Source organism: Brassica rapa, chromosome A01 (genome assembly GCF_000309985.2).
Source record: "Brassica rapa cultivar Chiifu-401-42 chromosome A01, CAAS_Brap_v3.01, whole genome shotgun sequence".
Taxonomy (NCBI): domain Eukaryota; kingdom Viridiplantae; phylum Streptophyta; class Magnoliopsida; order Brassicales; family Brassicaceae; genus Brassica; species Brassica rapa.
In genome coordinates this window covers 9,767,863-9,795,094 of record NC_024795.2, presented here as the reverse complement: position 1 = coordinate 9,795,094, position 27,232 = coordinate 9,767,863, and the positions used below count along the sequence as shown (strand labels likewise).

The 27,232-nt window shown below is 39.2% G+C and overlaps 7 protein-coding genes and 1 non-coding gene across 9 annotated transcripts; 3 read left to right on the top strand and 5 right to left on the bottom strand.

Moving 5' to 3' along the window:
• Positions 1-46: 46 nt before the first annotated feature.
• On the bottom strand, positions 47-4,162 carry LOC103867333 (pentatricopeptide repeat-containing protein At1g77405). Its single transcript, XM_009145396.3, has one exon. The coding sequence runs from the start codon at positions 1,479-1,481 to the stop codon at positions 150-152; it is 1,332 nt and encodes a 443-aa protein (XP_009143644.2). The 5' UTR covers positions 1,482-4,162; the 3' UTR covers positions 47-149.
• Positions 4,163-10,217: 6,055 nt separating this feature from the next.
• On the bottom strand, positions 10,218-12,189 carry LOC103867345. The gene is made up of 8 exons (XM_018655733.2): positions 11,949-12,189; positions 11,576-11,846; positions 11,214-11,474; positions 10,999-11,132; positions 10,849-10,926; positions 10,681-10,764; positions 10,478-10,546; positions 10,218-10,396 (listed from the first exon to the last, which is right to left on the bottom strand). Exons 1-8 carry the CDS (start codon positions 11,961-11,963, stop codon positions 10,376-10,378), a joined length of 933 nt encoding a protein of 310 aa, XP_018511249.1. The 5' UTR covers positions 11,964-12,189; the 3' UTR covers positions 10,218-10,375.
• On the bottom strand, positions 12,049-12,967 carry LOC108871196 (pentatricopeptide repeat-containing protein At1g77405-like). Its single transcript, XM_018657390.1, has 2 exons — positions 12,352-12,967; positions 12,049-12,260 (listed from the first exon to the last, which is right to left on the bottom strand). The coding sequence occupies exons 1-2, from the start codon at positions 12,965-12,967 to the stop codon at positions 12,049-12,051; spliced, it is 828 nt and encodes a 275-aa protein (XP_018512906.1).
• A 3,798-nt stretch (positions 12,968-16,765) lies between these two features.
• Positions 16,766-19,233, top strand: LOC103867315. Of its 2 annotated transcripts, XM_009145379.3 has the most exons (5): positions 16,772-17,027; positions 17,170-17,321; positions 17,424-17,654; positions 17,729-17,833; positions 18,249-19,233. In XM_009145379.3, exons 3-5 carry the CDS (start codon positions 17,462-17,464, stop codon positions 18,950-18,952), a joined length of 1,002 nt encoding a protein of 333 aa, XP_009143627.1. In that variant the 5' UTR covers positions 16,772-17,027; positions 17,170-17,321; positions 17,424-17,461; the 3' UTR covers positions 18,953-19,233. The 2 variants fall into 2 exon arrangements, with proteins under 2 accessions (XP_009143618.1, XP_009143627.1); XM_009145370.3 differs by lacking the exon at positions 17,170-17,321 and having other exon boundaries at positions 16,766-17,027.
• Positions 19,234-19,560: 327 nt separating this feature from the next.
• Positions 19,561-21,886, top strand: LOC103867304 (uncharacterized sugar kinase slr0537). The gene is made up of 5 exons (XM_009145361.3): positions 19,561-20,133; positions 20,223-20,485; positions 20,796-20,913; positions 20,987-21,195; positions 21,283-21,886. The coding sequence occupies exons 1-5, from the start codon at positions 19,777-19,779 to the stop codon at positions 21,716-21,718; spliced, it is 1,383 nt and encodes a 460-aa protein (XP_009143609.1). The 5' UTR covers positions 19,561-19,776; the 3' UTR covers positions 21,719-21,886.
• Positions 21,887-22,322: 436 nt separating this feature from the next.
• LOC103867280 lies at positions 22,323-24,487 on the bottom strand. The gene is made up of 2 exons (XM_009145337.3): positions 24,364-24,487; positions 22,323-24,279 (listed from the first exon to the last, which is right to left on the bottom strand). Exons 1-2 carry the CDS (start codon positions 24,485-24,487, stop codon positions 23,948-23,950), a joined length of 456 nt encoding a protein of 151 aa, XP_009143585.1. The 3' UTR covers positions 22,323-23,947.
• On the bottom strand, positions 22,448-22,550 carry LOC117129044. The gene has a single exon (XR_004452618.1). It is a non-coding gene; the product is annotated as a U6 spliceosomal RNA (small nuclear RNA).
• A 2,091-nt stretch (positions 24,488-26,578) lies between the features above and the next one.
• LOC103868660 (putative RING-H2 finger protein ATL61) lies at positions 26,579-27,232 on the top strand. The gene has a single exon (XM_009146745.1). The coding sequence runs from the start codon at positions 26,579-26,581 to the stop codon at positions 27,230-27,232; it is 654 nt and encodes a 217-aa protein (XP_009144993.1).

Sequence of the window (27,232 nt, the reverse complement as noted above, 5' to 3'; positions counted from 1 at the left end):
ATATACGGAGCTGGCAGTTAGAGCTCAATGCTCATGACATTGCAACTCTTTAGTATTGATTTCTCTTACCTTTCTTATCATGAACAAGTAACAAAAGTATTCATGAAGTATTACAACATAGCACAATACAAGGTTTGAACAGGAAGTATTCATTTATCATGGACCACCTCTTTTCTAGCCATGACAGGTTTGATCTTCATGACTCTTCTACATCTCTGGTCTATACTTTGTCTCATTCTCTTATGCACCTCTTCATCAAGTGTACCCACCATTCCTTCCGAGCTCAGAGCATCCAACACCAACTTATAAGTATACTCTCTAGGAACCAACCCGGCCTCCACCATCTCCACCACCAAATCCCGAGCCTCAGCCACTCTCCTGGTCTCAACAAGAGCGTGTATCAGCGGCGTGTACGTGCTTGAACCAGCTACACCGTGACCCATCTTCTCCATCATCCTCATCATCTCGATCCCGCGTTCTATCTCATTGGTCACACTGTAATATCTTATAAAAGAATTGTACGTCACCTGGTTCGGTACGCACCCCCTCTTCTTCATATCTTCAAACAGCTCCAAAGCCCGACCAATCCTGTTCGTTTTGCAGCATCCATCGATCAAGCAATTGTAAGTAACCACATCAGGTGCAAACCCTCTGAACAGCATCTCCCTAAACATTCGGTTAGCTTCCCACATCCTCCTCCTTATCGCCTTCCTGCATCCGGTCTGCATCCCATATCTACAGTACGCGCTTATCAAAATGGTGTAAGTATACGCATCCGGCGGGTATCGAAACCCCGGCAACTGCATCTGATCCAACAGAAACCGAGCCTTCTTAAAGTTCCCTACTCTGCAAAGAGCGTTGATGATTGTATTGTAAGCGTAAACATCGGGTTTGCAGTGATACTCTTTCATCCTGTAAAACGTAGCTAATGCCTCTTTCACAAAACCTTCTTCTCCTAGGCATTTCATCAAACACGTTATAGACGATGTGGTCACCACGCTTCCTCCGTTCTCACGTCGCGAGACTTGCCGGAGAAAGTCCCAGAGACCTTTGAAGTCGTTTCCTTTGGCAAACAAGCATGACATTTCTCTGCAAGTGATCTCGTTATGTTCGAAACCGAAGTGTGTCTCGATCCAAAAGAAGAACTCCCTTGCTTTATGCAAACCGAGAGATACTTTCTTAGGATCTACATACGCGCCGGGACCTAGAACTAGGACTTCAAGACGGCGTCGTGCTGATTCTTCACGGAGGTTTCTCTGTTTTAACGGCGACCGGTGACGGAAACCCTTCTGCCGGCCGATGGAACGTGGGGACATGAAGAAGAATCTGGGGATGGAGCGGAGGATATTGGAGACGAGCTGATGAGTCCATGGACTTGCGACTGTTGAAGAGGCGAGGACGGCGTCGAATGGACGGTTCTGGATCATGGCGGCGGCGAGCTGATCAATGATTCGGTTGCTTGACCGTTGTGACGGTTTCATTGTGTTAACTTCGAATTTTGTCACCAGTGCGAATAAATACAAAGCCAGGCGTTTTATAAATTACAGATTCGTCCCTTTACTTATGATTAGAATTACAGCATCTCCCTTTTCAAAAGATAACTATTTCACTTTCACTCCTTAAATTCTTTCCTCCCTCACTCACAACTTTAGAGTTATTGGATTTGTCGTTTGGATACCACAATCCAACATATAAATAGCGTATTCTGTTGATAAGATTTATGACCTTACATTTTAAGATATTACATTATAGTCCAAATTTGATTAGTATTCTTATGGCTGGGCAAAAAATCCGGATCCGAAAAATCGAACCGAAGAAACTAGTACCAAATCCAAACCGAAATAGATTAAATATCTGAACGGATCTAAAATTTTGGTATTTAAAGAATCGAAACTGAACCCGATCTGAATCAAAATATTTTGGGTACCCGAATGTATCTGAAATAGATTTATAAACCTATATATTAATTATTTTTTAGATTTAATGTATATTAAAAAACATCCAAAAAATAATTGAAACTTTTAACTTATCCAAAATACTTGAAAATATTTACAAAAAAATCAAAAGTAAATGTTCAAAATGCCAAAAATACTTAAAATATTTATTTATTCTCTATCCAAATATTCAAACCAAACCAATTTATATGTTAAGTTTAGGTATTTTGACATATGTTATTCAAACTTATATGTAATATATTATTTTGTTTATATTTTTGAGTAAATAATTTAAATGGGTTATCCAAACCCGCAAAGATCCGAACTGAACCCATAACGAAATTTAGAAATATTCGAATGGGGCTAAAATCTTTGACTCCAAAAACCGGAAACCCGAAGAGACCCGAACCGGACCTGAATGGGTACTAGAACGTCCACCCCTAAGTATTATGTTGGTTGGATGGCTAAAGAACCAATCTCGATCCATTTAACTTAAATGTCTTCAAAAAGGCCCAAACCCGGCCATTCGGCGGTGATATATGGTGTTTTTGGTATCTTGTATATATGTTTTCTAATTGGTTTTCAAGTCTTTATCGAGTCTTCCTAGTCGTTTTCGAGTCATTACAGGTATGTACTTTCATTGGATGGGAGATAGACCAATTTTTGGAAAAGAGGAGAAAATAGTGTAATTTGGAGTTTTTCACGCAGAGCAGTCTAATTGATTGTTCCTGATCGAGCGGAGCACTCGAAATGCATGTTCCCGCGACAGAGATTTTTATGGAAACTTCTAATATTTCGAGATTTGCTCTAGTCATCCCAATTTTCTCTCCAGCAGCCGCCAAAGATCTGCAATATATATTTTCTTATTCTCTATTATTTAAAACAAGAAACCATTGGAGACTTTTGTACTTGAAAATTTGCTACCTTGAAAGGGAGAAGGCTTCATGTCTCTCGTCTTGAGAAGATTCGTGAACGTTGTCTTATTTATTTATTTATTCAATATGTTTTCTTCATCAATTTTCTCTGTGATTTCTTTGTTCATGGTTGAGTAGTCCACTTGCTTAGTCTAGGGTGTTAGGTTGTTAGATACGTGAGCTAAAGATTAATAAGTTATAAACCGATTGTCTGCATTCATTACCGTTCATATTGCTTGCATTAAACTGGCTGCTTAATGTTAGATCTTAGGTTTAACCTGTTCATTAAACGTATAATAGGTTGCTAGATCTGCTATGAATGAGCATCGCATCCCTAAACAACGAAAGTAGATATTAGGGTGTTTTTTGAACATATCGGAATTGGTCTCTATTGCTTGTTGTCGCGTCTTGATCCAAACATAAAGACCCACTGCAGGACGGGTTAATCAGCGGGCCTCGCGGGCATAACAGCAATGGTATTGGCCAAAGCGGGTTGGACCAAAGCGGGAGGACAATTGGGATGGCCCACTTGACTTTTTCATTACGTCTATTTGGTGACATCTACAAAGAGCCTTAGAGCAAACCGATGATGACGATGGCTATTTCTCATCTCTGCTTCTCGTTTCCCCAAACCGGTGACCAGATCTCATTCACTTCGGTCATGCCTCGTCCGGTTCGCTTTCGATCAAGGAATTGTCTCTTGTAAACTCAGAGAGAATGTGTTACGGAAACTGTTGTTGATTGTATTCACATACGTCAAGTACTTATACATCTCTACAATATCTTCTTGGGAAGATCTGGCTACATCTACAACTACCAAAGACTTATCTATAATACATTGTCCTTATCTCAACAACCTCAATCTCTAACGAGATATGACATAACCGATACGGTCCGACCAACCCAAACCACTCTTAACACTCCCCCTCAAGTTGGCGCGTGTAAGTTTCGAACGCCCAACTTGTTTAGTAGATAGTGAAACGATGAGCTCCCCAACGCCTTTGTCATTATGTCGGCTAGTTGCTCTGTTGTCCGTACATGACGAAACGCGATCAGCCGATCCTGAACTGCATCACGCACACTATGACAGTCTGACTCGATGTGTTTCGTTCTTTCGTGAAACACAGGGTTCGTAGCTATGTAAATGGCCGATTTACTATCGCAGAACATCTGCATAGGCTCACTGTGTTTCACTCCAAAATCTCCCAGCAGACGCTTCAACCATTTCAGCTCTCGCAGTGTCGCCGCCATCGCCCTATACTCTGCTTCTGCGGAAGAATGAGACACGGTGTCCTGCTTCTTGGTATTCCAAGAAATGGGTGAGTCTCCCAACAGCACCACGAACGCAGACAGCGATCTTCTCGACAATGGACATGAAGCCCAATCCGAATCGCAGAAGGCTCTTATTCGAAGGTCGCTGACTGCTTTCAACATAATCCCTTGTCCTGGACACCCCTTCAGGTACTTGAGCACACGCACCACCGCATCCCAATGAGCCTCCCTTGGCTTATGCATTACTTGTGACAAGATATGGATCGCATAACTCAGTTCTGGTCTAGTAATCGCAAGATACACCAGCCGACCAACAACTCTTCTAAACCTCACTGGATCTCGGTAGAATGGTCCCTTGTCCGCCAACAGTCTGTGATTCTGCTCCATAGGCGTCGCCACTGGCCTACAACCCAACAAGCCCGCTTCTGCCACTATGTCTAGAGCATACTTCCTCTGTGAGAGAAACATTCCCATCGGTCCTCTTGCTATCTCGATACCAAGAAAATACTTTGCTTTGCCCAAGTCCTTCATCTTGAACCACTCGTTCAAGTAAGCTTTGAATTTCGTCATCATGTTCAAGTCATCACCAGCGATTATCAGATCATCTACGTAGATGAGAACTCGCAGACTTTGTCCGCCTTTGATGTACGTGAACAGGGAGTAGTCGGAGTACGATTGTTTGAAACCGAACTTCTTAAGCGCAGTTGTGAGCTTAGCGAACCAACAGCGCGGAGCCTGCTTCAAACCATACAAGGATTTTCTCAGTTTACACACCTTCGTGGGACTGTCGCCATAGAAGCCTGGAGGCATCTTCATATACACTTCTTCCTCCAAGTCTCCATGCAGAAATGCATTGTGCACGTCCATCTGATGCACCTCCCAGTTCTTCGCAACTGCTACTTCCAACAACGTGCGAACTGTCGTTATCTTCGCCTTAGGCGCAAATGTTTCCCCATAGTCTCGTCCTTCCACTTGTCTGTTGCCGCACACAACAAGTCGCGCCTTGGGTCTCTCCACTGTCCCGTCCGCGTTGTACTTGTACTTGAAAACCCACTGACATATCAATGCTTTCTTTCCTTTAGGCAACTCTGTAACATCCCAAGTTCTCTGTTCTTCTAATGCAACTACCTCCGTCGACATAGCTCCGTTCCATATAGGATCGAGCATTGCTTCTCTCCAGTTTCGCGGCTCCACACCTGCGGAGATTGCTGCGAGAAAAGCTTGGTGTCTCTCTGAGAACACCGCATCAGTGACATAAGCTGTAATGGGATATGAGGAAGCGGTTTTACCTGGACTCATTTCCGAGTGCCGAGACGGAGCGGGATGAACTGGGGGTGTGTTGTGTTTATCAGGACTACATTGCGAGTTGTATGTTACGTAATCTCGTAGCTTGACTGACGGCACTGGAACACGATGACCTCTACCAAGGTCCTCTTGTGCTTCTGCCACCACAGGTGGCTCTGTTTCTGTAACCGTAGGCTCCGAAGTGGGTTCTGTTTCCGGCACTCCGAGCTCTGTTGCTGGCCCAGTGGACTCCACTGTCTCTGTTACATCTCCCGTATCTTCCTGAGACCCTTCTTCCGTCGTTTCTGAGTTGCTCCCCCTGGACTCGGGAACTGGATCGCTAGAGTCATGAACCTCAACTATCTTAGGCAGAGATGAGAGCTCCGCAGGAGAGCCGGTTTGATCGTCATGAAACGGGAACGACGACTCACTGAACTCCACATCTCGAGACACAAAGAATTCTTCATTTTCCAGATCATATAACCTCCATCCTTTCTTGCCGAAAGGATACCCGACGAAAATGCATTTTCTGCTCCTTGCTTTGAACTTGTCTTTGTCGCGAGATGATTTGTGTGCGTAACAAAGACAGCCGAACGTTTTGATTCTGTCGTATGATGGAGACTTTCCATACAGACACTCATACGGAGATTTCCCATTCAAGAGACTGGAGGGAGTTTGATTGATAAGATGAGCTGCAGTTAGCACACTTTCGCCCCAGAATTTGATAGGGAGATTTGCCTGAAACATGATTGATCTTGATACGTTGAGGATATGCCGGTGCTTTCTTTCCACTCTACCATTTTGTTGTGGAGTTGCCACGCAGGAAGTGTGATGCACAATGCCGCTTTCTGCGAAGTACTTCGACAGACACAAGAACTCTGTCCCATTGTCACTGCGAACTGTTTTGACTTGTCGTCCGAACTGTCGCTGAGCAAAAGAACAAAAATTGGGTAGCACCGTCTTTACCTCGGATTTCTCTAACAGTAGATGTATCCAGACGGCTCGTGAACAATCATCGACTATCGTTAGAAAGTAGATAGCCCCGCATGATGCTGGTTCTCTGTACGGTCCCCATAAGTCAACATGTATTAATTCAAAAGGAACTGAAGCTTTATTATAACTTTCTGAAAAAACACCACGAGTTTGCTTTGATTTAAAACAAATATCACATCCTCCAAACTTGTCGGAGTGATTCGAAACACCAGAAACAAAAGGTAAATGACTCAAAACACCAAAAGACGGATGCCCCAGCCTGCGATGCCACAAAGCCTTGTCCTCTGCTCCCTTAACTCGGAGACCTCGCCTGACTGTAACATCCCGATAAACATACACACCGTCCCGTTCTTCACCTGCTCCAATCAGGGTCCTCGTAAAACGGTCCTGCAAAACACACAGTGTATCAGAAAACATAGCAAGACAACCTGTCTGTTTTAGCAACTTTGCCACAGACAGTAATGTGCAGTTCAAGTCAGGAACTAATAAGACATGAGGCAGTGTTATCTTCTCCGAAAGTCGCAGTACACCACTTCGTGTGGCTTGCACTTGACTTCCATCAGCGAACCGCACTGGGCATCCCACCACATCATGCATGTCCCTGAGTAGTCTAGCATCGCCAGTCATGTGGTGTGATGCTCCAGTGTCCAGTATAACCTCTCCGGTTTGTTTCTTACCGTTGAGCTTCTCTGGAATTGGAGTTGGCTTTTGTTGTTCCAGTAGTGCCGTGAGCGATGCCCACTGATCTGCTGTCAGAGCTGGAACGTTTGTCCCTCCTGAGACTTGTGCCTGCATCGCGTTTGCGCGCGCTTGCCCACGTCCACGACCTCTGCTGCCTCCTCTTCCACGTCCAGTCCGATCTCTTCCTTGGTTCCTTTCGGTCCACCAATCAGGAAAACCAATGATTTGCCAACATTCTTTCTTTTTGTGTCCTGTTCTTCCACAGTGAGAACAGATCACTCCTCCACGGCTCCTTGTAACAGCAGCTGCTGACCCGGCTATGGTGGCGCCATCTCCCTGCGTCACTTCAGATCTGGTCAAGAAACCAACAGCGTCCTGTTTAGTCTCCACGCGAGACGTAAGAAGTCTTCGTTCTTCTCGTACAACTCTTTGGTAGACTGAGTTCAGGTCTGGTAATGGGTCCATCCCAATGATATTGGTGCAGACATTACCGAACCTCGCATCATCGAGTCCCATGAGAAACACATGGACTTTCTCCTCTTCATAGTCCTTGTTAATCTTCTCAGACGCTCCACAAGTGCACGTCGGAAGAGGTTTGTAGCTCAACAGCTCCTCCCATTTTGACGAAAGCCGGCCAAAGTAATCCAAAACAGCCGACCCGTCTTGCTTGCAAGCCGCCAACTCTGCTTTAAGTTGATGAACACGCACAGCGTTTCCAATCGAGAACCTTCTCTTCAGGTCGCTCCACATCTTGAACGCATCCGGTGTGAACGTCACAGTCGAACGCACAGTGGCTGAGATTGAGGTTCTTATCCACCCCACAATCATGGAGTTGACAGTCTTCCACAACTCTGCCTCTGCTGGTTTCTCATTCTCATCAGGCATCAACAAGGTGCCGTTGATGAAACCTATCTTGCGCTTCGCACGAAGCGCGTTCTCCATCTCCGATGCCCACTCGGCATAGTTCTCTCCAGTCAACGTGACCGCAGTGATTGATGCTCCTGGATTGTCGGAGTGCGACAGAAAGTAAGGAGATCCCATACTGATTTCGTTGTTGCTGCTACCTGCAGTCGTGATCTCTCCCTTCGTCATCTCTCACAATCTCTCTTTTTATGATTTTATTTGATCTTTCACACAAGCTCTGATACCATGTAAACTCAGAGAGAATGTGTTACGGAAACTGTTGTTGATTGTATTCACATACGTCAAGTACTTATACATCTCTACAATATCTTCTTGGGAAGATCTGGCTACATCTACAACTACCAAAGACTTATCTATAATACATTGTCCTTATCTCAACAACCTCAATCTCTAACGAGATATGACATAACCGATACGGTCCGACCAACCCAAACCACTCTTAACATCTCTTCTCTTCAAGCTTTGTAATGTTTGACCAAAACTCAGTCACTTTCTTTGTAACTCATCGTAGGGAGAAAATGTTTCTTTTTTTTAAATGAGTGTGGGTGGAGACAAGAAGTGTACACTAGACTTGTTTTTTGTTGTTGTTTTCTGGAAATTTAATCATCATTGAGTTGTCTTAACATTCCTTTTATTTACTGTCTTTCGTTGGTGGACCATCATAATTGTCAACGGGTTGAAGTGTGGTAGCTGATATAATATCGAGATGAACCTCCAACTCGCTGGTGTGAGAGAACATATGGAACCTTATATGGAATGCAGCTTTATTCAAGTGTAGTTTAAGTGTCTTGTTAATCTTTTGGAAGAGTTGTTAAAGTTATTAACAGACTGTGAATGTAATGCTTCTATATACGTGTTTAAGAGATCTATAGTTAATATTGATATGTACCTCCAACTCGCTAGTGAGAGAACTTGTGGAACCTTATATCCAATGCATTCTCCTTGAGTCGGGTGGGCTGAACACATGAAATCATACAATCATCATTCTTCAAGTGTAGTTTAAGTCTTACTGTCTTAATCTTTGGAAGAGTTGATAAAGTTACTAATATCCTGTGATACTAATGCATTTATATAGGTGTTTGTGTTAGAGTCAGTTTATATTAAGTGTTGGGTTTCTAATTTCTAGAGAATATATTGAACATTACATGGTGCTACCTTGGAAGATGCTTACTATCATGGGCAGAATAACGCACCGGAAGTTCATTGTTGCAGCGTTATACCAAAAGACATGCATGGAGCACATGACTCCTTTGATTTAGCTGTGGCAAACATTGCTTATCATGTCTATTCTCTAGGGGAAGGGTAAAAATAAGTTGCTTGCTGATTCACTTCATTGACTTCATCTCTATTTGATTATTATCTCCATTCTCTAGGGGAAGGGTAAAAGTATACGGGACATCTGGTTTGTTAAGAAACTTGAGAAACAAGCAAGATGTTGCTATGTTTCTTGAGATGACAAGATTTTAGATTTCCACATAATTTACATCACATATATACACTATTGTGCCATATTTTATTTTTTGAACTAGTGCCAAATACAGCGAGAACCATGAACCAATATAATGTTGTTGTGTTATGAGTTGAGCATCATTGTGTTTTACTGATTCATTGAGAGACTTATGTTGTGCTCTCATCTCTATTGGTCTCTTCTTCTTGCAGGTGCTATGCGCAGGTGTTGATGAAGATCAGAGTCCCACGGGCATGTACCACCAAGGTTTGAGCAAGTTACGGGTCAGGATTGGGCAGCACTTCTAGGGACTGCGTCCCGCGCGGATCTATTTCACCAAGACCTGCATTGAAATTGAACGTGTACCACAGCGAGGCGGGACTAGGCGGGGCAGTACAATCCAATTACCACAAGAATAATACTTATAAACGTTAATAAATAGAATTTTGGATCCTCATATTTTTTTTTTATTATCAGACTAGTCTCTAAACGTTATTACCGTAAAACCTCATCAGTCGTCATGATTATTTCTTCTTTTAGAAAAAAAAAAGTATTTGTATAACAGTCAGCATATACACTTCACGGTTGTTAGTTTGGTTTCATAAAAGAAAATATTTTTTTATGTTTTACAAAAGTGAATAGCATCAGGCAGCGTGCACTAGTGACCAATGGTCAGTAACATTAATGTTTTCCAAAACTGACTGCAATTTTTATATTGTTGATTAAATGATTTTCCTGGTTTCAATGTTTTGCTATAGAAACATCAAACATTCAAAACTTTAGTGCTTAGGCAAATTAATATTTGCTCATAAAAAAAAGCACATTATTATCATTGTTTTTATAAAAACATAAGTTCGGCACGCCATAACCATATCTGATCATTTAACAATAGACCAGTCTTTGGAAGGGAAGACTCGAATTCTTTTTCAACCTCCATTTTTTTTTGCCTGAAAATAAAAAAAGGGAGCCGTATATTACACAGTATTTTGGAGTCATATAGTTTTTGTGGTAAAATAAGAAAAACTTGCCTTCTTCGTATTAGAAGTAGAATTATTTGGAGGGGAAGAAACAACTTTTTGAAACTTCGACATTTCTGCCTGTACCACAAACAATAATACGTAAATCAAAATGAGGCAGAGTGTTTCACAACATTAGTAGTTTCTATTATTTATGTGTTTTATGTAAATAAAAATAAAACATTTTGTTTCATTAAAAAAAGAAAAAAACTTGCCTTAGATTGCGTCTTCAAGGTAGTACAACGCTTATAAATACGATTAAAGCAGGATTGTTTTGACCTCAATTGATCAAGATAAGGCTGTAAATTTCACAACATACGGAACTAACCAATCAGCAGATAATAATTTATCCAAAAAAAAAATTTAACTAAGAAAAAACTTGCCTCTGAGAGCTTAGCCGCCTCTAATTCTTTAAGAGCCAGCTTAAACCTGGTATCCCTGCCACCATTATCCACTTCAACCTAAGAAAAGGGAAACGAGAGACAATTAAAAAATGTAAAGCAATGATACAATATTGCAAAGAGGATGCTTACCTTGCGTGCATGCTTGGCGCTCTGGAGGTGACTGGTGAAATCTTCAAAGCTGGGGCAGAAAAAATAGCATAATCCGCAAGAAAACGGAATTACACTGCCTTTGTCGAGTCTTCTTTTCTCCTCGTTGGAGGACCCTGCAACAAACTAGTTCAGAAACAACAACAACAACAACAACTTAATTCGAGAGAGAGAGAGAGAAGGAAAGTCTATAGCACCTTTCAGTAAGCTAGCCCTATCCCAGAGCCACTCTCCACCAAAGCGGACAAAGGATGAAGGATGTGGTTGTTTAGGTTCACTATGCGGTGGATATGCCAGAAGAAGATTGTATCCACAGTCAGGCCTCACGTAAATCTCTCTAGTGACTGATTCCAGTAGAAGGGGAACGCCGGATATGATCATTATTGTCACCGGAGGAGGCTGACAAAGTCTGCTACGCGAAATGAAATATTCGCGCATATCCCCATGAATGTCTTGTCCTGTACGTAGAAAGGCCAGTTGAATCTAAGCTGATATTAAATTAAATTAATTACTGATATTAAATTAAATTAATTATATTTAAAAGAAAGAAGATAAAAACCTGAGTGTTTAATAGCGAAACCGTTGGAAGAGAGCACTTTCAGGAATTCATAAGGGATCCCGTCCAGGTTGCCAACGGCAATGATGGTGAGCGGACCATTGTAGCCTAGATTCTTCAACTCCGTGTCTATTCTCGGACCGAGTCGACTTGGGTCATAACCATTGGGGAGAGGACAGCTGTCCATGTCCCACCACACCAAAGTTTCAGATGTCGCATACACAGGCGTCGCCTTGTTGACGTTCTTCATCATCTTTTTTTCTTTCTCTTTAACCTAATACAATCCAGACAGACAGCACGCGAATTAGGTTCTGGTCTAAGAATAACAAACATATCAAAAACATTAGACTCACAAAAGAGATTGAGAATCACCGACCTCGGATCTAACCATTTAGGGTTTCTTTTATGACTTCGCTTTGTGGGCCTACTTAATAGGCTTCATAGCTTTCGGGTTTCTTAGCACACTAACCGCTCAATTAATTTTGACCGTTATTTTCTTTCACCACTTCTTCCCAGTTGCTGTCAGAATTTGAAAAAGAAACAGCAATGAAAGCTTTGTTTCGATACTCAAAAGTCTTTCTTAAATGATCCAACACGAACTCGTCTTTCTCAAATCCAGAACCCGTGTTTAACCAATCGAAGATCCAAGCAGAAGCTACATCAATCACCGAGATTTTAGGATCAGGTGCTGTTAAATCAGACGAAACCAATCAGCTGAGACTTCTTGTGTCGGGAGAAGCCCATGGTGATGGAGCACTGGTGTCTTGCAAGACGCTGACCAAGGTGTTGTTTTTGTTTCTGAAGAGTTCGAAACAACTTTTTCATCCTGTAAAACGTAGCTAATGCCTCTTTCACAAAACCTTCTTCTCCTAGGCATTTCATCAAACACGTTATAGACGATGTGGTCACCACGCTTCCTCCGTTCTCACGTCGCGAGACTTGCCGGAGAAAGTCCCAGAGACCTTTGAAGTCGTTTCCTTTGGCGAACAAGCATGCCATTTCTCTGCAAGTGATCTCGTTATGTTCGAAACCGAACTGTGTCTCGATCCAAAAGAAGAACTCCGTTGCTTTGTGCAAACCGAGAGATACTTTCTTAGGATTTATATACGCGCCGGGACCTAGAACTAGGACTTCAAGACGGCGTCGTGCTGATTCTTCACGGAGGTTTCTCTGTTTTAACGGCGACCGGTGACGGAAACCCTTTTGCCGGCCGATGGAACGTGGGGACATGAAGAAGAATCTGGGGATGGAGCGGAGGATATTGGAGACGAGCTGATGAGTCCATGGACTTGCGACTGTTGAAGAGGCGAGGACGGCGTCGAATGGACGGTTCTGGATCATGGCGGCGGCGAGCTGATCAATGATTCGGTTGCTTAACGGTTGTGACGGTTTCATTGTGTTAACTTCGAATTGTGTTACCAGTACAAACAAATACAAAGCCAGGCGTTTTATAAATTACAGATTCGTCCCTTTACTTATGATTAGAATTACAGCATCTCCCTTTTCAAAAGATAATTATTTCACTTTCACTCCTTAAATTCTTTCCTCCCTCATTCACAACTTTAGAGTGATTGGATTTGTCGTTTGGATACCACAATCCAACATTTTACATAGATGTGAAAACTCTATTGATAAGATTTATGACCCTATATTTTAAAATATTACATTATAGTCCAAATTTGATTAGTATTCTGTTGGTTCGGAATCGGATGGCTAAAGAACCAATCTCGACCCATTTAAAAATAGCCCAAACCCGGCCCATTCAGATTCAGCGGCTAGTCGTGGCGAGAATCGGAGCGAAGAGAACGACGACGATTTCGGCGAGTCCCATCTCAGAGAAACTGATCTCCGGCTAGAAACGGTCCTCGGCGACATCATCTCCATATCGGAGCAGTAACCACACTCCAACCTCGACCCGGTTTTTCTCAGACCACCACCGCTCTTGTTATTACTTTATTAGTTGTATAAACATTCTATCCCATATACCACGAGGTCTATATAAACTACAAAAAATTCAATAATGAATTGAACACATAGAAATAGAGATGGCAGTATGGGCTCTGTTCCGCGGGTCTGGCCCAATAAGGCTTGGGGCGGGGCAGGTTTGGACAGCCAATATTCAGATCCATTTTTTGCGCTTTTGCTCCTTCGCCTAGTATTCTTTGGAAGGGAACACTCGAATTCTTTTTCAATCTCCAAATATTTTATCTGAAATGTTCAGTAAAAAATAAAGATTTAGTACACACAACAATCCAGGCACATCTCTTATGTTTGCTATCAACCCTGACTTAAGCGAGATAAGCCGGGTTAAGTCCCGCACTTAGACAAATAAAAAACTAGAATCCAAGTAAATAACATATAGACATTGTGCAATTCTGCCAACTAAATAAAACGCAACTACCCCTCTTGTTCATAAGCCAAGTATAACTCATGTCTTCTTAGTTTTATGTTTTAATATCTTGTATGAACAACATGTGAATTTACCGGATAAAATATGTAAAGTATGTAAGACTAATGACAGAGAGATAATGACAACTTCAATTGGGAGCAAAAATCAAGTATGTGAGATTAAATATTACAACTACTATGTGTGTACTGTAAACTAAACTAAAAAGGAAATGTAGTTTACTTAATATTTTAATACTTATACAAATATTTTGAATTAGTTTTAAATCATTTAATTTTTATTCAAAATTAAGGGTAATTTTGGTATTATTGAAAGAGAAAACAACTAAATATGTTATCTTAAGCAATTTTCTCTTTTTTATTCCCAAACTACAAAACTTTGCTTAACTCTGAAAAGTTAGGCTTTAAACCCGAACCTCACATTTGTTTCTTCAAACCTGATGCCGCCATTTGTCATTTGTTGTATCTTGATCTTATTCGGCTAATTAAAAGGTAAATTTCGTTACTCCCAACTACCAATTATATTTTATGTTGCTCAGAATTTATTTATTTTCCTTGTTAAAAGAGTTTAATTTTTCTTACGATTGGATTTTTGATTTGGTGGGCTGTAATGGGTTGGGTCTGAAGAACGTTATTTTAAAGTTAATTGCAGGCTTAATAATTTGGAATATAAACACTAATCCAGTGGTTTAAGATACAATTCAAGCAAATGTACGGAAACAGCTCAAGTAAACGCATATGGTGATTTAAGACTCACAATTCAAATAAACCCATGTTAGACAAAGTATTTCCCTTGAAAGATATCATTGTATTCATCTCTCAATATATACACAGATTGGGTTTCAACAAATGAGGGATCTCCATGTATTCACTATATCATAACAAACGACTATTTAGCATATTCTATGGAATCAATTAACGCATATGGTGGTTTAAGACACAATTCAAGTAAACGCATTTGGTGGCTTAAGACACCTATGGTGGTTTAAGAAAAAATTCAAGCAAACGCATATGGTGGTTTAAGGGTAACTCAAGTAAACGCATTTGGAAACAATTCAAGCAAACGAATATGGAAACAGTTCAAGACACAATGAGATGGAAACTATTAGAAGTTGTTTACCTTGCTTAGTGCATATTTCCAAGAGTTCAATCAGCTCATCAATCCTCGCCTTGATGGCTTCATCTGCTGCTTGCCTCTCCTCATACTCCACTCTGATATGCTCAACACCACTGCCACTTTTATTGAACTCCTCAATCACCTCCTCTGGAACCGTTTTAGGAGAAGTGCTTCTCATGGCTGAAAATGCTTCTATCACCACTTGGAAGTATCCTTCATTAATGTTAACTAAAATGTGTAAAATTCTTACGGCTGCAAATTCCTTGAATATGCATCTGCAAGACGCTGATACCGATTGGAAGTATCCTTCATTAATGTTGTTCTTATCATAAATCATAAACGTATTGTGACCTTTAAGGTTGAGCTTCGTGAAGTATGTCTCAAATCCGCATCCGATGAAATGATGAAAAAGTTTATAGTTGTCATGACATGGAAAACAGTTTAAGCAAATACATATGTTAACATTCTATTCAATTACCAAAATAATAGCAAAGCCATCACTAACTGAGTTTTGGAATCTGTAAAAAAAAAGTAAAAAAATAGGCAATTATTAAAAGGTTAGAAAGATTAATGTTATTATAATAAATCAACTAAAATGTAAAATCTATGCACAAAAAAACTAAAAGGTAAAATCACTTATTTCTGCGAACTCTTTAAAAATGCTCCTTGAGGAAGGCTTTGAACTGCTTACCCACGGATGATCACGGTTGTTTTCCAGATCCCACAGCATTATGTTCAGAGCGTTCTCTGTCACAGAAGTGGCCTTATTTCTAGATCGAACCTTCACACCCCTAGTCTTGAGCTCCTGCCTCCTCTTCTTATTCTTTTTCACCGGAGCTCAGAAGAAACCAGCAGCGCCGTAAAGAAAGGAAAAGTGGTTTAGGGTTTTTCATTTGTGGGCTCTTTAATGGGCTTCAGCTTTCTTTTGTTCATGGCCCAAAAGCGTAACTATTTTACAAGTGTGATTAAAAAACCAACCTAATCCAAACCCGTGTCCTAACACAGGTCTCAACGTGTCTAAAAGAGAACTTACTGTTATTTGCTAAACACCCATTTTAATGTAGTTGACTAAATATGTGCTCACTGTTAAATACCCACTTTAAAAAGTACTGTAATTTTGATTTTGAGAAAAGTAAAGAAAACAGTAGGGCATAAGCTTCGGCATTGAATGCCTTGATGTCTCATTTCTGATTTGATCCCTTGGGTTTTTTTTAATCATCTTGGTGAGGTGAATATATGAAAATGTGCAAGTTCTACACTGGTGTTTTTAAAACTTATAAAAGTTGGTCAAGTGTTGAATTTCAGTTGAAATTGGTTGCCTTTGGGTTTAAAGAATGTGGGCACTCTAAATGGTTGTCAAACACTCTTATCTCTCTTAGGTTTCATATGATTAATCACATAGAAGATCGAGCTGGCAGTTACTAGTAGTATACCACCACCAGGACAGTATTTTTAATGTCAACATACTATAAAGTATAAACTAGGAAAAAGAATACACTCATAATTAACACATAGATAAACAACATGTCAAGGTGTTGAGGCCTGCTGAGGGTGAATCTGCTCTCTAACCACCCGCGAACGCCATCCATGGGACGTGGTGTACGCGTGCTGTTATTTTAGCGCTTTTTTTTTTTTAATTTTTATTTTATTTTTATATGATAATAAATCGATAAACAGTGAAGGGAAGGAGCCAAAGAGTGGGAGGCGCTGTTTCTTCAACCTCTCTCTCTCCTTCTTTTCTGGGTTTTACAGTTAACTTTTTTTCTCGATAATCATCATCGCCCGAAAACTCAGATTGTTCCCGGAATCTTATATCCTCCCCCCAATATCTCCGATTGATCAAAGAAACTGCAAAGACGAGAGAAGAGCTGAAGATTGAAAGTCAAAAAGTCGGAGATTATGGAGCTCTAATCTCCATTTTTTTCTTATGAGGTTCGTTCATATTTGCGATTATACTCTTCTCTTCTTTGTTCTTGATTGCGATGTTTAGTGTTGTTCTACGGGATTAGCAATTAATTGCCTCTTATCAATAACATTAATGCTAATTTTTTTATTAATAATTTTAATGTTTTAGCTTCATGTTCAAGTCAAGTATCCTCCTTCTGCTTTTATATTTGTTTGCCGTTTCGGGGATAAAGGAGGAGACTTTTAATCCTGTTCTCTAATCATGGCGTCAACATATTGATTACTCTTCCTGGACTGTCCTTTCGCTTTTTGATTCCTTTGGTAACTGTTTGTCGGTTTGTGGACTGTAGATGAGGATTGTTTGTCTCTCTCTCTTTTTCTCTGGTGATGATACTGTTGTGTTCTTGCATTCGGTGGATGTAGGTTATGTTTTGATGATAGAGACGTTTTTTTGACTTACAATGAGTACACCAAGAAACGGCTTTTCCAAGCATCAGAGAGCTGAGAAAGTTTGTGGTCAAGGTGGGCCTAATTGGATCCTAATCGCAGGTGGAGCCTTGTTGAGCACTCTGTCCATTCGCTTTGGCTACAAGCTTAAGCAGTCGCCTCACTTCAAACCTTCTCATCAGTCTAATGCCTCTCCTGGATTTAAAGGTACTTGCTTTAACCTCTCTCCGTTGCTGCTTCTTCACATATGTTTTGTATCTTGATGGAAGCTTGTTGTGCAGCCAATGGAACATCTGAGAGGCAAAGATGTTGTTGTTGTTTGCACTCCTCCAACACGTCTTCCTGTGCAAAGAATAATGATTATTCCTGCTTCCGCTCCGTTCCAGGTCTGACTTTGTTACTTTCTCTTCTTCTTTTTTTTCTTTCTTTCAGATGAATTTTCTTATACATCTTTGTGTTAGCCACTAAAATGAAAATACTACATAGTTCTAGCGTCTATGATCTTTGCCTAATGATGTCTTTGAAGGCTGATTAGAGAACATATACTTGATGTTCATATATGAGGTTGGAAACTAGGTATTCCAATTTGAAGTTGCAGAGTGCTTAAATTTAGCTATAAGATTTGTCATCGCTTAAGTACTGATTCAACCTATCATTAACGTGCATCAATGAGGCTGGCACTAGGGCTGTGTCTAGTTGCTGAATGCCACAAGTTACAAAATCTCTGAATCCCCTTCCTCTATCCATGTAGTCAGTCGAGAGCAGTCGGAACTTAGCAGACTTTGCTTTTTCTTTTCACAGGAACTGAGAATGTGGAAGGAAAAGCGGAGACAAACGAGCAAATGGTATCTGTATCTGACAATTCACTGCCTCTTGTGACGGTTCCTGCTCCATCATACAGCAAAGAGAACGGAGTCATGTGGACTTCCTCTCCTGATCGCCTGGAACTTCCCCCGAGACCATACAATCACCATTCAACCTGCTCGGATTCACCTTGCGTATCTGAAACCAGCTCAGACATCTTCAGCAAACGAGAAGTAATACAGAAACTGAGGCAACAGCTGAAGAGGCGAGACGACATGATACTGGAAATGCAGGAACAGATTCTAGAGCTGCAAAACTCGTACAACGCGCAGATGTCACACTCAAGCCACCTCCAGGCTCAGCTAGACTCGATGAACAGAGATCTGTTCGAATCGGAAAGAGAAGTTGAGAGACTGAGAAAAGCTATAGCTGATCACAGCGTGAGCAATGGCAAGACATCTCCTGTTGCACCTTGGAACGGGTTTATGGAGAGCGAGAACAATTACGAGTCAGCGGAGAAGGGAACAAGGGAGGGAGAAAGAATAGAGAGGTTGAGAAAGGAAGTGAGTGAGCTTAAAGAAGTGATAGACGGGAAAGAGTATCTGCTTAGGAGCTATAAAGAGCAGAAGATTGAGCTTCAAGAGAAGGTGAAAGAGTTGCAGCAGAGATTGGACTCACAGCTCCCAAACATATTATTGTAGGTTTAAGAGTTAGAGCATTGTGCATATACTTGCTTCTCTTCTGCTGCTTCTTTTTGGTTTTAGTATTTCCAGTTTCATCGAAAAAAATGAATCAGTGTCCTAAGAGATCTTTTGGAGTAGCTCACTCTAAGAGAGATTTTTTTGTTTTTCTGGCTTCAGCTTTGGTTTTGGAATGTCTTGATTTTGTTTTATTTGTGACCTTATCTCTGTTTTGATGTTTGATGTAAAGGAAAGTTAGTAGTTGAAGATTTTTACGGCGGGAATGAATAGTTCGCTGCTTCTTTTCCTTTTGTGTAATTCTCTATAAATAAATGGCAACTAACCGGATAAGATAAGGAGACAAACAAATGAGTGGTACAAAAAGATATTGTGAATTAGAAAGAATTAGCAAATGCTAAACATATGCATATGGCGGCATCAAGTTTGAAGAAACAAATGTCAAGTTGGGTTTAAAGACTTAAACTTTTTAAATTTCAAGGTTAAGCAAAGATTGTATAGTTCGGGGATAAAAAGAAGAAAAAGGAATGGTCAAAATGCTGATTCAGAATATTTAGTTTGAATAGTCAAAAATCAGACCATTATAAAAATAGAGTACTTGTTCTTAACACGATTACTAATCCTTAAATATTAAAAAAAAAGAAGAAATAATTTTATCCTCTCAAGCCGTGGTCTCCTCAGAGAGGTTGCAGAGACCATACTTTCTGGTGTTCCTTCCTCTCGGGTGCTGGATGGGGATGTGAGCTTCTTCTTCTTCGTCCCCTCTTCCAAAAAGACGAAAGAGAAAACCTTTTTTTTACTCTCTATATATATATATATATATATCCATGGCCCTTTCTCTCCTCTCTCCAATTCCTTCCTCTGCCTCTCTCTCCGCCTTCCCCGCTCCTAAAAATGCCTCCTTTCTCTCTTCTATTTACTCCTTATATCACCCCAAAGGAACCCTCGGAAGCAGCAGAACCGCGACCTCGTTTTTCGGCGGTTTCAGAGGCTCGGCGAGGATTGAGTCCACGGCGGCGGATAAGAAGAGGCAAATGGTTTCTAGAAACGGAGAATTCGATGAAGGAGAAATCGAGAGAATCGGAGGTCAAGACGAGGACGACGAGGAATTGGTAGAAGGACATGATGATAATTCACCTTCTTCCCCTGACAGATGGGATGTCTTGGGTCTCGGCCAAGCCATGGTTAGTCTCTCTCTCTCTCTCTCTTTGCTGCCTACATATCATTGAACACACAATAAAAGTTTTAGCTTTATCTGTCTGTTGTGTTTTAGGTAGATTTCTCTGGAGTTGTGGATGATGACTTCCTAAAGAAACTAGGCTTAGAAAAGGGAACGAGGAAGCTTATAGATCACGAGGAGAGGGGTAGAGTCTTACAAGCTATGGATGGCTGCAGCTATAAGGCGGCTGCTGGAGGGTCATTGTCCAACACTCTTGTTGCTCTGGCTAGATTAGGCTGTCGTTCCATCAGTGACCGGCCTTTGAATGTCGCTATGGCTGGCAGTATTGCAGGTGACCCTCTCGGTAGCTTTTACAGGTACACAACTTTCTCTTCAACCAAGTATACACATCTCCTTCTTCTTCTCTTCATTGTTGGAAGTGAAGGTTATATTATGTTAGTAATATAGACTATCAAATCATTCCATGGAACTGATGATCAGTTTCACATTTTGGTAATTGGCATAAGTGGTGGACCTCTATGTCTATCATTAGATTAACTAGAGTAGACTATAGTTTGTTCAGATTGTGTATTGATCTAAAGGGGTTAGTTCTTATGATTCTTCTTTTTTTTTAACTTGTGTTTGGTTTAAATTACTAACAAGGGCAGTCCATCTTGTGTTCTATAGGACTAAACTACGACGAGCAAATGTAAATTTTCTATCTGCTCCAATCATGGATGGAACAACCGGAACAGTGATTGTTCTCACCACTCCTGACGCACAACGTACTATGCTTGCCTATCAGGTACCATTTCTTATTGCAACACGTTGAGTATCCAAATGTTTGCTGCGTATTACTAAACAACATTAATCTTCAGGGAACATCTTCAGTCGTTAATTATGATTCTTGCTTGGCTAGTTTGATATCCAAAACAAATGTCTTTGTCGTGGAAGGCTATCTGTTTGAGCTTCCTGATACTATTAGAACCATCACAAAAGCCTGCGAAGAAGCCCACAGAAACGGAGCACTTGTTGCTGTGACTGCATCAGATGTGTCTTGCATAGAAAGGCATTACGATGATTTCTGGTGAGCTTTTTACTCCTTCTATCCATTCTTGTGTATATTTGCTCTTGTAGCTAGAATCTAAATTGGTGAACTTGTTGTTTGATTCAGGGACATTGTGGGCAACTATGCAGATATTATATTTGCCAACAGCGATGAAGCAAGAGCGTTCTGTCACTTCTCCGCAGACGAAAGCCCAATCTCAGCGACAAGGTACTTGAGCCACTTTGTCCCATTTGTTTCAGTGACCGACGGAATCAACGGGTCATACATTGGAGTTAAAGGAGAAGCCATATACATTCCTCCATCCACGTGCGTGCCAGTAGACACGTGCGGCGCTGGAGATGCTTACGCTTCGGGGATCTTATACGGTATCTTGAGAGGTGTCACTGACTTGAAAGGAATGGGAGACTTGGCAGCTACGATTGCAGCCACCGTGGTGGGCCAACAAGGAACCAGGCTAAGGGTTCAAGACGCGGTTAGGCTGGCAAGGTCACATGAGTTCCTTATCAAAAGTTCTGGTGTTCGAACTGATGTTGGGTCTTGATCCACAATGATTCTTTTGTTTCTATGTAGCAGTGGTGCTTTTGCAAATGACTTGTAATCATCTTTTTTTTCGTTTAGTGGAAACATTTGGAATATTTGTTGTATGTAACATTTTTTGTATATAAGCCTTTATTCACAACATTTATATATACGCAAAGTGTTTCCAACAGAGTATGAAACTTATAGGATTTATCACCGAATTGTTCATAAGTTTTCAGCCTAACTGTGTCATCGTCTTAAAACTGATTAGGACTTTGAGTATTCAAACCATATCCATCCTGAAATCAAATTGGTTTTAGTTTTGGTCTATACTTCTCCGGTTAACATTGAATTGGAGCCGTAACGAAGGTCTTGAAAACCGTGTTACATATTGCATCAAACATCACTGGAAAATGCTGAAAGCTCTGTATCACTTCCACAGCTTCCCGGTTTAGCTTTCAGAGCTAAAATGCACATGATTCAGATCTGACCGCTTATTTGAACCGATTAACAAACCGGATGAATTTTATTTTCTTTTTAACCGGATGAATTTAGTTCACACATTGACGCCGGGATTTCTAAATAAAATAACAGAGGCGTAGAACATCGTTTCCGACCATCGGATCTCCAGCAACGAACTGATTTGACTGCTTTATTCATCGAGAACAGAGGTTTTGCATGCCAAAAAAAAAAGAAATCGAAGAACCCTAAACTCAGAAGACGAAATCGATTTTGAAAATTTTAAGAAAAAAAAAATTTGGACCATTTCTCGATTTGTGCGTGTCATCCTTGCGCAGGGGCCATGCTAATCTTCTCTGTATCGTTCCAATTTTATCGGATATCCCCGAAGGGACAATCACCTTCGTGACTATGTTGCTATATAAATACAGCGTCTTCTTTTCGGCTTAGCGATGTGGGAGAAATGATATATTACTTCAGTAGAAATGGGCCTCTCTTTCTTTCTGAACCGTTGGGCCCATAGTTAGTTATCTTAAGACAATTATCTTAATGGACTTAAAACTTGCGCAACAAAAGTTATACTTGAAGTTTCATGATTCGCCTAATTAAAACGATCAAATTCCAAAATGATAATGAATGCTTCATGAACTCGAAAGTCAAAACTATACAATATTTTATGTTCCCATCAAACGATCAACAGCTGAACCAACAATTTGATTTATATGGGAAAGGGAAATCTCATCTAAGAGACGATAAAGTAAACGAATAAAAGTCTTTAACTAACCCCAATTTTGACGTGCGTTCTAAATTTACAAATCATAATGATTAAGGATAAATGAATAAATATGATTTTGATTTTGTTACTTAACTTCATTCGTAATTGTATCTTTTCTTGAGAAAAAACCATCTTTCGATCACATGATTAACTTTCCGAAAAGGTATAAAGATTAGGTGCAAACAGAATCAACACACCTCATGATGACAGGATATTGATGTTAAACTATACTATTATCATCATTTTTGAACATTTCAAACAAGATTTTTAAAACTATCGTCATTTTTAACTAAAGTTAACAGCTTCCACTTCCAGTGTTAATCAGTTACTCACAAAAAGATAATGCTAAACCAAGAAGATTTCTTCATTTACATACATATATATATGTCGACATACCAAATATATTTACATTTTTGACTAAAGTTAACAGTTTTTAGGGCTAATAGGTTTTCCACGCCCACTTACTTAGTCCGTGTATTCCATTTTATGCAAAGAGAGATATGTTAATCTCTGAAAATAGCTACATATGATCTTTTCCAAATATCACGAATCAATTCATAATAGGTCACTCTTCATTTGACTACTTTAACTCAAAAACATTTAATTCTAGAATTTTATTGAAGTTTATTGGATGTGTGTTCAAAAAGAAATATGCAATTTATTAATATAAGTAGCTAAATTAATTTTTAATTCATTCTATATTTACCACAACTGGGATGATACAAGTTTTGTTCCACAAAAAATGATATTTGACCATGAAACAACAAAATGATCGCTGAGACACTATAGCTGCGCTCTTATCAACTAGAACTGCTTATTTTATATATAGTAGGAAAGAAACATGTCTAGAAACATAGATTTTAAACATATAATAGACGAACAAAGCCATGACCACTGAACTACCATCAAATATTGGTTGCTGACGAGTGTTTTCAACTACAATATTTGATATTTATACACTGACAGATACGTGACTTCTTGTACCATTATTAGGTTCATATAAGAAGAAAATGTGATTCAAAAGGAAATGGATCTAGAGAAGACCTTCTTCACAGCTTTCCATGTGAAGGAAGATGTTCTAATGAGTGACAAAGGAGGTCTCTTAAACCTCGGAGACGACGGTGAATACGTATAGAACGCCGATGATTTATCTGAATCAGACGAAGTTTTAACAGTGTCTTCTTTCTGGACGATGGAGTCATCCACGCTCTCTTGATCATTCTCCTCAGCATTCCAAAAACGAGCTTCTTTACGCTTCTTTTTGACCATTGCTAACACATCAAGCTTGTTGCATATCCCCCAAACAGTCACCTTCTGTTTGTAGTAGTCTACTTTCACTGAATATATTCCTGTTTAATAAGTTATACACAATAAATAAAAGCTTCTTCTACATAACATGGAATTTAAATCATTAGTAACTATTGATTAGTTACCTTTGAGATGAGAAAGAGCCTTTTTAATTTTCTTCTCACAACCGTAAGAGTACAATGGCACCATCATTTCTACGTATTGTGCTTCCACCTTGTTGTATGCTGGCACGATTTGCAGATCACCCATTATAGCTTATATGTGTTTTAATAGATTTCCAGTTTCTAACTCGAACCATGCACACTTAGATATATATATAGAGAGAGAAAGAGATACACACACATATGTATGAATATGCGGTACATGTATTTACATTGACGACAGTAACTGGGGTTAGATGCAGAGGAGCAGAAGAGATCATGAGGTGCATGTTGTTGATGTCGTCATGTTGTAAGCTCTTTAAGATCTAATGACTTGGATTTAGTGTAAAGTGTGTCACCACTTTTTTTCTTTGTCAATAAGCTTTCACCATAAAGACCTTTCTTTGGACTTTGGATCCCATGTTGTATGTTCCTCTTTTCCTTTATCCCCACATAAAGAAAACTTAGACTTGAATCTTTTGAAACCTGACCAATATAAAATCAAATTATTTCTTTAAAAACTGCCTTTTTCTCTAGATAGATCGATATACATGTTTATTTCTTTAAAAACTGTTTTTTTTCTCTAGATAGATCGATAACGTTATCTTAAGTGACAATGTATAACATGTTTGTTAGTCTAGTATTGTGGTTATTTCAAGTGGTTAGATGATCCTAATTCACGTAGCTTAAGGTTAGAGCCATAAACCATATTCCATTATCTACAAAAAAATCCTTGTAGTTTACGCCAAATCTTATGAGAGTGCCGGTCGAATGTCTGGTTCAGTCATAGACTCATATATGCTATTTGGCCTGTAGAAGCATTCATAACACACATTGACACTAGCTATATATCCCCTAGACATTATTTGTTAGACATTATTTGTTGAGCAGTTTGCATGTGCATTACTACATTCAATTTCAACAAAATATGACATGACTTTGAAACATGTGACATGATACTAACATAATTGTGACATGTACAATTTTTCTTATAAAGTTTATATATTTTTCTGTAAGTTTTCTTCAAAATGGTAATAGCTATTAACTCCTATATCATTAATGTAAATTTTCTATATAAATATTTATTTTTTGACAAAACTATTAAACTATATTTTTTATCACGACTATTAAACTATATTAATAACAAATAACTCATATATCATTATTAAATTAATATATATATATATATCACATTAATAAAAAATAAGCTGAATATTAAATATAGTTACGAATATAAGTTTTTACACGAACTTATATATCATATTTTGTATAAATATATATATATATATTTTACTGAAACTAATTGTAAGTGTGCATCAACAAATACAAAACTAAAACAACACTAGTAAAAAAAACAAAAATTATATGTAAATGAGTAAAATTTTATTTAAATTTATCGGTTCATTGAGTTATTAACAAATTGATTTTTCTCGGTTTAACATACTTTGACTAAAACAAACAAAAATCCAAAATTTCTTAGAATATATTTAAATATAAATATATATATATATATAATAGGTGATAAAGATATATATATATATATATATTATATATAATAAATAATCATTAAACATAAAATAATATAAATAAAAATTAGTTCTATGAATTCTAATTTTAATTTTTCTAAAATTTAAATAAAATCATATTAAAATAATTAAACTAAATCAAAAGAAATAAGACTACAAAATACATTAATGATCTTTTCTCAATCCATTGAAGTCTAAATATAAAAAAAATGATGTCCGCATGTAAATTAAAATTTTCTCTTAAGATAAAAATATTATATTAAAAAATATTTTTTCTGCAATTCTTAGTATCTATATATAAAAGCTTTTGTTGTAAATTTAGACACATAGAGTCCAAAAAAGAATTAGAATATCTAAAGTCATGTTTTCACAAGTTTACGAAGTTAAGGTCACGTTTTCTTAAGGCCAGTCAAACCCAAATCCGTCTTTATGGTTATGGTTTGGTTAACGATTTCAAATAAGGAAATTACTTACTTTTACCTTTTTAATTGATTCAAGTTTAGTAAGTTTTCCTTTTAAGAATAACGGTAGGAGTTAACCTATAAATACATGTCTGTATGTTCATGATAGAAAACTAATCAAAATCACTAGTACTTCTCAATTAAATTTTATTATCCTTTCCCCTTCCGCTATTCTGTAAAGAAAACACATCTATTGCTTTGTGGGATTCGAAGATGAACCACAATAAAATACCTCTGTATGTTTACTATATTTTTATGCTTGGATCAACTCAACTGTATGACGGTTCTCTTAGTGGTGATCATACAGATTTCTTGATTGGTATCGTTCTAGTTTTGGTTGGGTTCCTTGGACTGTTGTATGAACGCTATTTTGTTGTTGATGATAACGACGAGAATGATCATCAAGATCATGGTATTGGTACCAGCGATGACCATGTCATTATCAACATCAAGGAGTTGGCTGGTGTTAATCCCTCTGTCCTCCTCCGATCAATCCCCGTCGTAGATTTCAACTCTAGGAACGCAAGGGACGGTGTTAAATGTGTCGTTTGCCTCTTTGAGCTCGCTGACGGAGACAAAGCCAAGTTTTTACCGAGCTGTAAACATTGGTTTCACGCTCGTTGCATCGACCCGTGGCTTGAGTCGCACGCTACTTGTCCTATATGCAGAACGAGAGTACGTCTGTTGCAAACTAACGAGCCGAGCTCCCTAATCTCTAGGCGCTATAGTCCGGTTGAACCTGCGGTGGTAACTCAAGAGTTGAATTATGGCAATCTAACTTCTGATGATGAACATCCAGTAGATCTGACGGCGGTTGTTGTAGACATCCCGGCAACCTTCGAGATTGGAGATTTGGGCCCATTATGA

What these genes read in the sequence shown, in the direction of transcription:
- LOC103867315 (XM_009145370.3), top strand. Translation starts at nt 17,462, where the DNA reads ATGAGTACACCAAGAAACGGCTTTTCCAAGCATCAGAGAGCTGAGAAA. An exon ending in TGCCTCTCCTGGATTTAAAG is followed by an intron (nt 17,655 to 17,728) that starts GTACTTGCTTTA and finishes CTTGTTGTGCAG; the next exon opens with CCAATGGAACATCTGAGAGG. An exon ending in CTGCTTCCGCTCCGTTCCAG is followed by an intron (nt 17,834 to 18,248) that starts GTCTGACTTTGT and finishes TTCTTTTCACAG; the next exon opens with GAACTGAGAATGTGGAAGGA.
- LOC108871196 (XM_018657390.1), bottom strand. Translation starts at nt 12,967, where the DNA reads ATGAAACCGTCACAACCGTTAAGCAACCGAATCATTGATCAGCTCGCC. An exon ending in GAAACAAAAACAACACCTTG is followed by an intron (nt 12,261 to 12,351) that starts GTCAGCGTCTTG and finishes CTGATTTAACAG; the next exon opens with CACCTGATCCTAAAATCTCG.
- LOC103867333 (XM_009145396.3), bottom strand. Translation starts at nt 1,481, where the DNA reads ATGAAACCGTCACAACGGTCAAGCAACCGAATCATTGATCAGCTCGCC.
- LOC103867345 (XM_018655733.2), bottom strand. An exon ending in AGGCGGCTAAGCTCTCAGAG is followed by an intron (nt 10,765 to 10,848) that starts GCAAGTTTTTTC and finishes TGAAATTTACAG; the next exon opens with CCTTATCTTGATCAATTGAG. An exon ending in CCTTGAAGACGCAATCTAAG is followed by an intron (nt 10,547 to 10,680) that starts GCAAGTTTTTTT and finishes TTTGTGGTACAG; the next exon opens with GCAGAAATGTCGAAGTTTCA.
- LOC103868660 (XM_009146745.1), top strand. Translation starts at nt 26,579, where the DNA reads ATGAACCACAATAAAATACCTCTGTATGTTTACTATATTTTTATGCTT.
- LOC103867304 (XM_009145361.3), top strand. Translation starts at nt 19,777, where the DNA reads ATGGCCCTTTCTCTCCTCTCTCCAATTCCTTCCTCTGCCTCTCTCTCC. An exon ending in GTACTATGCTTGCCTATCAG is followed by an intron (nt 20,914 to 20,986) that starts GTACCATTTCTT and finishes ATTAATCTTCAG; the next exon opens with GGAACATCTTCAGTCGTTAA. An exon ending in AGGCATTACGATGATTTCTG is followed by an intron (nt 21,196 to 21,282) that starts GTGAGCTTTTTA and finishes TGTTTGATTCAG; the next exon opens with GGACATTGTGGGCAACTATG.
- LOC103867280 (XM_009145337.3), bottom strand. Translation starts at nt 24,487, where the DNA reads ATGGGTGATCTGCAAATCGTGCCAGCATACAACAAGGTGGAAGCACAA. An exon ending in GGCTCTTTCTCATCTCAAAG is followed by an intron (nt 24,280 to 24,363) that starts GTAACTAATCAA and finishes CTTATTAAACAG; the next exon opens with GAATATATTCAGTGAAAGTA.